Genomic DNA, 9,727 nt, shown 5'->3' on the forward strand with positions numbered 1-9,727 from the left:
TGTGCCAAATATGTTGCATTGATAGATTGAAAAAATAAAAAAACATTTGACACAACCCATATGATGTGAATGGTGTGCCTTTGTTGTTGACCAAAAAAACAAGGAGATGCTTTTCTCAATCCCATTTCATGAGCCTCTGATCCTTCTCTAACACCACATCAGAGAAGAGAGGCATCAATAAACCCTGGCAGCCACTGTACCCCACGCCCCCACCTTCTTCATTGCCGCTGGATAATATTTCTTAAAATTGCTCTACATAGATAATTATTCAAAAAACTTTGTATTAAATTATTATCTTATCTTTTTAATTATATGTAATATTTTTCCTTGCTTTTTTAATATTTTTTTATATAGTATTTTTTTATTCTTATCTATTTTAGTATGCAATCTTTTTTGTTATTATAATTAAAGTTCATATTCATTTATTAATTTACAATAACATATAAAAATTGACCACTTTTTAAGTACTTTGATTATAATAAAATAATCTTCATTTACTGCATTAAAAATAATATTTAAATTAAATAATCTTCATTTACTGCATTAAAAATAACATTTAAATTAAATAATCTTCATTTACTACATTAAAAATAACATTTAAATTGACATATTTTACTACTATTTTTAAGTACTCTCAATAATCTTATTAGTACATTCTAACTTTTTACTAATTATGTTTTTATTATATCTTATTTATGTTTAATTTTTTATTTAACTTATCATTTCTAATACCAACAATAATACATACTATAAAACATTAGAAATTTAGAATTGTCAACAATACACAAGATTTATAATGATAAACATTACAATGTCAAATATGAAAATATTCTTTAGTTTCTTTGGCCAGTTATCCTTTTGTTTCTCTTTTTTTTTTCTTCCGACTCAGAGCCTTCTTTAATTTTTTTTTTTGTTTCAACATTTCTCTTTTCATTTTAGACTTCATCACATACCTTTTCAAAATTTTCATTTCTTAGTCCATTATACACTTCTTTTTATTATATGTGGCCCAAATTAACTACAGCCTATTCTACATTTTTTTTCATTATATGTGGCCCAAATTAACCTACACATACAACAATTGTTACCATAGACCGTGAGCTGCATACAATAGAAAGGTTATGTTAACATTCAAATATTATTTTATACTTACACTTTTTTAAATGTCTTTAGTTAGATAATTATAATTTTTTCTGTGGTTAATTATTAGACAAAGCCTGCTACTGTGGGTCCAACTATTGCAGCCATTGCTTGTCACCTATCAAAGTTTAAAATCACTTTCATGCTGTAAAATGCACGTGTATATCTTTCTAATTTGACACGTCTCCTTCAGCACATGAGGATGGAATCCTCCTTCAGCATAGTAGAATTTCCCCTTTCGGATACATTATAACTGTAAAAGTTGCTGATGATAGTGGAGATGATTATGTCAGTCTTCAATGAAGAAGTTGAAAAGATTGTTGGTTGCTTTACTGATGAATTAGACACTTTAAAAACTCAGTCAAATGTGTGTTTGATTGTCTTTGTATAGTTGATTTTGGATACAATTTATTTAATCATTAATTTCTTTTTGTTTATTTCATCATTCTTCTAACCTTTTTATAGATTACACTCTCCATCAATAGATTATTTTTTGTTATATTAAATGATGAAAGCATATTTCCTGTACCATCTAATTTATATGAGAATCACATCCTATATCACTATATTTTAGTTTAGTTTTCCAATAATCAGAATATATTATTACATATCACATGTTTTTTATTTTTTATACCTTAATTGCTTTTCTTTTTTTACTTGGTTTATTCTATACTTTTACTTTTCTTCTAAAACTTATACTTTACAAAGACCATATTAGAATGTTTATGTAAATCTTAAACTAAATCACACAATTCTATTTTTATTGTATTTAATTATTTATAGTTGACTCATTCATAAGAATATATTAATTGGTTCATCCCAATTTTCAAATTCCAAAAAAAAATATTATATATATACTTTTCAATTTTCTCATTGCTATTACATATTACATCATGTTTAGTTTTCATATTAAAATTATAATTAGGACAAATTACTAAAATAAAATATTTAGACTCTAAAATTATCGAAATACAATTTTTGCAGTTTGAATACAAAAATGTAACTTTCTATAAAATTATGTAAACTGCGAAAGGATCCTACGATTTCAAAATACACGTAAATCTCTGAAAGAGTCCTCTATTTACGTTAGGAATAAATTTGGCTAGAAACCGTGGTAAAAATTCCACAGTTTCTGTGTGTGTAAAATAAATATAAACTATGGAAGGAGTTTAACGATTTATGCTTACACCAAGTTCCACCATATGCCATGGGATAAATCCCTTTAACTATGTCTTATTCTTATCTTCAGAAATGCCACTATTTTATTTTATTTTTGTTGTAGTCCATATTTTATCTACTAATATTTTTTCTACAAAAATTATTTTATTTATAAACTAATTTCAAGTTAATTTAGCTTAAATTAATTGAATCAAATTTGCCAAAAATCAGGTGCTCCGTTGTTTCTATATTTGTCTTCCCCACGGCTCACTTATTATTTGTTAATTCATGAAAGTAAAATTTGGTTTTCATGAAAATGTGATGGTTGGAGTTTGTTAATGATTAATTGATTATCCATTATAGCAATTTTATTAGCATGACTAAAATGTATATAGTTAGGTCATTTATTTATTATAGTTAAATCATTCATTTTATATCTTTGTTCTAGTTAGTTAGAATAACAATTTTATTAGTCTCTTGTATATAAGGCTATTTTTTGTTTAACAAGTTCCAACAGTGATATCACTAACTAGCTTTTTATTTGTATTCGTTGAGGACTTCCGATGTGATATGTGTGAGGCATTCTTGTTTTTATCATGCATGGTGGTACCAAACATATGAAATGAAAGTATATATATATACAATTTTATTAAATTTTGAGACCATTGTGCCACAAATATTTTTATATTACAGAGAGAGATCAACATTTACCATCAAAGAGAATATACACTAAAAATTAGTAATTATTATACGGAAAAAAATATATTTAATATTTTATAAAGTTTTTATTATATATTATAAATATATTTAATTAGTTTTCTATTATAAATTTAATTATTTTTTGTAACAAATTTATTATTAAAATAATTAAATATCTAATTATAAAAATATATAAATTAATATATAATATATAAATACATAATAATTAATTTAGTGATTAATTTTTAGTATATATAAAATATTTTAATTAATTTTATAATTAAATAGATTTGATTATTTATGAAGAAAGAAAAGAATGGTCTCCTCAAATGGTCACTTTTAAGCCTCATATCATTTTTTTCTGTTTTTTGCTCCTTAATTTTGTTTTCATCAATTTCTAGTCCATACACAATTTGTTAACTAATCTCATTTAAACTCCTTTTTTGAATTATGATAGCTAGAAGGAGGTAGTTGTGGACTGTTTGCTTCTTGTGGTGGAGTTCTTGAATTAGTTGGAATCTGTATATAGGTCTGATCAAATCGATGGAAGTAAGAAATGGCCGTATGGCCAATTTTGCCACAAACTTGACACATAGGCCTTTGATCAGAGTTAAAACTCCTCCACCCCTAAAGAATCGACCACCTCTGCCTCTCCTTCCTCCAAGATTAGATGAAGATAGTGCTCTAGATGAAAATAGCAAAAACAAAACAAAAATGATGAAAATTGTGGAGGAATTTGACAAAAATTGATTATTACAGAAATGTTCTCAGAAAATAAAAAATTAGGGCTTACCAGGGCCTAGAGCGCACTCTGCGGATTGGGCGCATTCGGTGGATTGGGTGCATGAGGCGCATTCTGCGGAGCTGTTTCTGTGCTATCTGCTTCCTCTTCATCTCTAGATACGACCGGCGAGGTCCATTGACCGGACGCTTCTTCCATTGACAGGCCATCCACCGCAGATCAAGTGTCTTGATCGTAAGTTTGTCCCGATTGACAATATCCCGGCTCAAAAACTTTCGAATGCATTGCGGTGGGAAGAACTCGGTTAACAAAGCGTAAAAAGCCGTAGAGCCTTCAGTTTTAAAAGATACTTGTAATAAATAATCAAAACCTATGATATTGAATCATTCTTAGTGCATAATCATTAGTATGCAAATTTTGTCCTCTTTCTTGATCATTTATTCCTACACTTTTAACAGATATCATGACAAATCCTCAAATGCATTAAAACAACAACAAAGTTCAAATTTTATTCGTTTTATTGAAAATTATAAATTTGTAACTTGGAATTGATAAAAATAAAATAAAATAAAAATTGGTTTACATAATCCTTAAAATTATTCCCATGAGCATTGCTATTTTGATGCTATCAGGTTGACCAATTTTTACATTTTTTACTATTACAAAATATTTAATGAAAAATTAAAGGGTGGACTAATAAGACCCAACCTAAGTGGATGAAACAGAAAGGAATTTCAGGTGTTTTAAAAAATGGTCTATGGGATCTTTTAACAGTTATTTGCTAAATTAGTTTGCATATTGTTCACTAGTAGGAGGTAACAAGCATGCATAAGGGGAATGCAGCCAAAAGATAAAAAGGACTATCCTCTATCCCTCAAGTAAAAGAAAGTAGAAATAACTTCGGAGCACTGTTACACCATTGCACATGATAAAGAGAAATATGAGGGGTATGAAAAACAAATTATGATTTTAAAAGTACAACGATACAGCTACAACCATGATAGAAATATCAAAAGTTCATTTATTATCCTACAATGGGCAAAGATAAAATAGAGCGGCGGTAAGCAATAATTGTTTAGACAGCTACATAAGCCCATGTATCACTCATAGTCTCATACAAAATAGAGTCCTCAAAATTCTTGATAAATAAAAGGTTGCTACTTTCAGAGTCAACATCAGCAAATCCGTCATCATGCAGGGCTGCCAGAAGAGTGTCACGGAACTCCAATACCCTCACGAATCCATGGAGACTCACCTACTGAAGGGAGGAATTATAACATCAATAATGGTTTTAAATTATCCTATAGATCTAAGAATGGTCGATATAAGATTTGGAAATAGTTTAGCCATATAAAAAGGTATTGTTTTGAACTCAGAACCTAATGAATTAAGAACATACCATTGACTCCAGACAACCACTCTTTAGCATTTATATGATGAAATAATTCCTTCAGTTGCTATCGTCCTTACCTGCCACTTAACCCACCAAGCTTCCTGTGAATCAAATTGAATTCTATGACATATGTTAACATCTAATCTCATTTACACTAATAACTGCTAAGTGGATAACCAATTTTCAAAGGCATCCAATATCATGTTAAGTCTATTGGGCAATTTGAAGGCACCACTACAACTACCTATCACACTACAACTGCCAACAGAACTCAGATCATTACAAGAATAATCTGGCTCTCAATTCTTTCAAAATAACGTGTTGTGACATGGGGAGGTTTCGTCCATGTTTCACAATATTGGTTGGTACCATTAATAATGGAATCATACATGCATTTTTCACCCATTTTATTTTGTGGGTAAGCAATAACATCTACCTTTTGGGCTGTCGGAACCACTTTGGATCTTTCATACTCACCCTTATTTATAACAGCCCTCATCTTTTTGGGATAAGCATCAACAGCAGAATTACCATATGGAGACAGTCTCTTCATCCCTGTAGATGAAGCTGCAAAAGGCTTGTAGAGAGCACTAGCATTTGTACTTGAGAAAAAATCACTTCTATCTTGCGGAGTTTTTCTGGTACCAGGTTGTTGAACTTCATGCATCACCTTATAACTGTTTGAAATCAAATTGCAGCTAGACTTCCCACCTCCCGAATTACCAAGATCCTGGAACAAGCATAAAAGAAAACACAATAAAAAAGCCTTCGGGCAAATATGCAACATAGTATACCACTAGTTTAAAGCAAAAATGGAAACAAAACACAATAAAAAAGCCTTCGGGCAAATATGCAACATAGTATACCACTAGTTTAAAGCAAAAAATAGAAACAAAACACAATAAAAAGTCTTTGGGCATTTTCATAAACTTTTTTTATTTTTACAAAGTTTGAATTTATTCTACTCACTGTTGATAGCTCATCGGTATTCAATAATCAATTAGATCTAAATCCAATCACCAATTTTCACATCACCATAACAGAGTCAATAAAAGATTGATCTTCTGTACCAATTTTCACAACTGGATACTGGAATGACGAACTCAAGAAGCTGCAACAAATAATTTAAAGCTATAGAGATAAGATTGAAAAATCTCAATTTTAATTCAGTTCCTGTTCCTTTTAACTCAACAATTATAGCCCCAACAGTGAGATTCCCAGCAAAAGTGAACATCACTTACCACGTAAGAATCTCCATTTTTCAAAACATTAAATCAAAATATATAACAAAAGAAACTCTACTAAAAAAAATTTTGGAAAAGGGGGTAAGTACCTGTTTACGTTCCCTGTAACTAGCAGCAGACTCTTGATCATGTGTCTCTGCTTCTGAAGAGTGGCCTTGTCCACTGGTTCCTCCACCGCCCTTCTCTTCCCTTTTGCAACCGCAGCTTCCCCTCTTGATTATTACTATTTTTTTTTTTCAAAATTAACATAGGTAGATCAGAGTACTCACAAGCTTAATCACAACCTCTTCATTTGTCTGAATATTGGTACCCACATAAAAATTATTAAAATAAATTAATCTGATAAACCCTAAAAAGAGAAAGCTCACCGAGATAGATCTCTCCAAAGAATCTGCCACAGATTTTCCGACCGATACGGAACTTGTTCCCAACTGGAGGCTCCATTAAAGGTCATCCTCTTTTGACCAAAACCCTAAAAAGGTTTGAGAAAATTGAGCAGAAAAACGAAATGGAGTCGTTGTTGAAGAAGGCAGAGGACAGTGAGTAGAGAAAGAAGCAGAGAGACATCGCGAAGAAGAAGAAGGCAGACCGAAAGGAAGAAACCATCGTTTCATCGTTTGAGGGAGAAGACAGAGGAAGTGGGTGGAGGGAAGAGGCAGGGGCGCATAGCTGCAGCAAGTAAGGGTTTGGTCATGAACTTTTATACTGGGCCATTTTAAAATATCAAAAGAGTTGATATCTTTAAGTGTAATTTTTAATAAATTAATAATAATTTAAATATAAACCATTAGATCGTTTGTCAATCTAATCTAACGCTTTAAATTAAATGGTGCATCAGATAAACTCATAAGAGGTGGGCTGATTTTAGACAGCAGTGCTTGGTGATTACGTTTTCACTGCTATATTTATTGTTCCTTAGGTATCAACCAAGGGGACCCAGAGTATCCATCAGTTTCACTAGTTGATTCTTGACTGGTAAAATCTTCATTTTCCAATACACTTGAATACTTTTCATCAAGAGGCTTACGTAATCCAAAGTCCAAAAGCTTCAAATGGCCATTTTTATCCAGTATCAGGTTATCTGGTTTTATGTCCCTACAAGAAGAATACATTAGACTAAGCACAAATTTTTTCCAAAACAGATTATCCTAAACTTGGACAGTTTGACAATAGCCATACCTGTGGACATAGTTGTACTGATGTATTGAGTGAATAGCAAGAATGCTTTCAGCAATGTAGAAACGAGCAACATCCATCAACAATGTCATAATGTCACCACCAGGTAAATGACATGATGAGATATAAGAAATCTGCATCTTGGAACGAGTAATGGAGTTTTACTATGCATCTACTGTCAACCTCTGCTAATCGAACATGTTCAACCTAAATTTGAATGGAAATGGTGAGAAACAAAGCGTATAAATTGATTCCAAAGGTCCAATGAACTTTAACAAGTAATGACAATATTTTATCTATTTGCACTGAATTTTTTTTTTTAAAAATAGGACATCCAACACACAAAGCACAAACTCAAATGAATAATATATTCCAAGTACCAACACTGATATCTTATATAAGTTTGGATTTGGATTCAAGTAGCATTATTGGTATGGCCTCTAAAACTCTGCCAGAGGAATCATGAAAAAAGAATTAATGATTTATGAATTTTACTTCATCACTGCAATACCTGTCCGCGGCTAAGCATTTCTGACTTCTTTAACTTCTTCATGGTAAAAACCTCTCCTGTACCTTTAGCACAACATAGCCTCACCTACAATTTTCAAAGAAAGTTAAGAACATAACACAAAGGAGCTAGATTTATAACAAGAGATTAAATTTGATGCATTTGTATTATTGACAAATCATATTCATTATTTCATCTCCTTTTAAGACAATTAGAGTCAAACACTTCTATTAAATGGTAAAGCATGATTGGATGACTGCAAAAATCTTTAACTGCTAACAAAACAAAATTAAGTCATCCTAACAAATGATTAGATACTATATATGAAGGAATCTAAAGTTTATAATATAACATGATCTAAAAATATTTATTATGTACCTCACCAAAAGCACCTTTACCAATTACTGTTAATTGCTCAAAATCATCAATTCCAACTTTGCGTCTCTGAAGCCACATATACTCTGTTTCTCTCCTCTCCAAATCCCTCATGGTCTCCTCCCTCTCTTCAACCGATATTTGAGCTTTCTGCACTTTCCTCTGTAGCTCTCTACGTTTGAAAACACACCAATAATAAGCAATTGAGATCAATACTTCTTTTTTCCCTCCTTCTTCGTTTTAGGCAATTAGTGACGACAATTCTGTCCTATGAAGTAAAATTCACTAAAGTCACTGCAACCAATCAACCACTTCCAATTAACTCTTTCTACATACAAATGAAGCAAATGTTTTTAAAAGGAGCGATTAAATAGATGACATCAAGATTTTTAATTCACAAATAAATATGTTTTAAGAAAAAAAGGGAAAAACTAGTGCAGCATCAAATTTATTCTATTCTAAATTTCTAACAGCCTTTTTTTTTCTCTCGTAAGACTAAACTCAATAAATTTGATTAATTAATAGAATAAATGCAGTTGAGTTTACAGGCGTCATCATCACAAAATGCTAATTAAAGCGAAACAGCACTTTTTATTTATTTATTTATTTCTGTCTAAAACATCGCATATGATAATCAAAATAACATTCGTGAATCCACATTTGAGAATTGAGATTACATTAAGCTAAGCACCAAAATCGAAAGCAAAAAAAATTGCGATCATTGCTGCACTCGCGCTACGACAATTACAAAACCAACAGTTACAATCGACGCAGATTGAAAAAAAAAAAAAAAAGATACTACATCTGATTCAGCTAGAATTCAGTTCCAAACCGCAATTCGAAACCATATATTGAAAACGACAATTATGTATGTATAGATATATACACACCTGTCTTTGCGATCCTGCAATCCTTGGAGATAATTCTTGTAGTGATTCTCGATGAACTGTTTGGCGGCGGCGGCTTTCTGCCTGGTGACCGGCGATGAAACTGAAACGTCCGGTCCGGAGTCAAATTCGCCGGCGGCGCCGGCTCAAAGATCATGCTGCTTGAGGTGTATGGCTCCGAGCCTAACGGTTACATCGTAGCCGTCCATTCCTGTGGAACGGATCGATGACAATTAGATCTTCCATTGATCGTAATAAATTTTTTGGTCATTCCAATCGATTAAAAGTTTATATTTGATCCGTGACGTTCGTCCAAAAGCTGTGAAATCGTGTTTATTTGAAAATCAAGTTCCCATAACTCAATTGATTGCAAGGCACCATGGTTTTCGCAAAAATCAATCGATT

The 9,727-nt window shown here is 31.5% G+C and overlaps 1 protein-coding gene and 1 pseudogene across 4 annotated transcripts; both read right to left on the reverse strand.

The window, feature by feature from the left end:
- Nucleotides 1-4,680: 4,680 nt before the first annotated feature.
- LOC130933173 (uncharacterized) lies at nt 4,681-7,042 on the reverse strand. Of its 4 annotated transcripts, none has more exons than XR_009067635.1 (5): nt 6,745-7,042; nt 6,466-6,599; nt 5,610-5,862; nt 5,139-5,233; nt 4,681-4,997 (listed from the first exon to the last, which is right to left on the reverse strand). XR_009067635.1 is itself a non-coding variant. In XM_057862716.1 (5 exons), exons 1-4 carry the CDS (start codon nt 6,818-6,820, stop codon nt 5,162-5,164), a joined length of 576 nt encoding a protein of 191 aa, XP_057718699.1. In that variant the 5' UTR covers nt 6,821-7,042; the 3' UTR covers nt 4,681-4,997; nt 5,139-5,161. The 4 variants fall into 4 exon arrangements, 1 of the variants encoding a protein (XP_057718699.1); XR_009067634.1 differs by having other exon boundaries at nt 5,139-5,252; nt 5,569-5,862; XM_057862716.1 differs by having other exon boundaries at nt 5,569-5,862.
- A 143-nt stretch (nt 7,043-7,185) lies between these two features.
- Nucleotides 7,186-9,531, reverse strand: LOC130934917 (uncharacterized; annotated as a pseudogene).
- Nucleotides 9,532-9,727: the final 196 nt, after the last annotated feature.

The sequence above is a fragment of the Arachis stenosperma genome, chromosome 6 (genome assembly GCF_014773155.1).
Source record: "Arachis stenosperma cultivar V10309 chromosome 6, arast.V10309.gnm1.PFL2, whole genome shotgun sequence".
In the NCBI taxonomy this organism is placed as follows: domain Eukaryota; kingdom Viridiplantae; phylum Streptophyta; class Magnoliopsida; order Fabales; family Fabaceae; genus Arachis; species Arachis stenosperma.

Coding starts and splice junctions, on each gene's coding strand:
- LOC130933173 (XM_057862716.1), bottom strand. CDS start 6,820: ATGGAGCCTCCAGTTGGGAACAAGTTCCGTATCGGTCGGAAAATCTGT. Junction 5,863..6,465: donor GTTACAGGGAACGTAAACAG/GTACTTACCCCC, acceptor TGCTTGTTCCAG/GATCTTGGTAATTCGGGAGG. Junction 5,234..5,568: donor TGGTTCCGACAGCCCAAAAG/GTAGATGTTATT, acceptor TTTGATTCACAG/GAAGCTTGGTGGGTTAAGTG.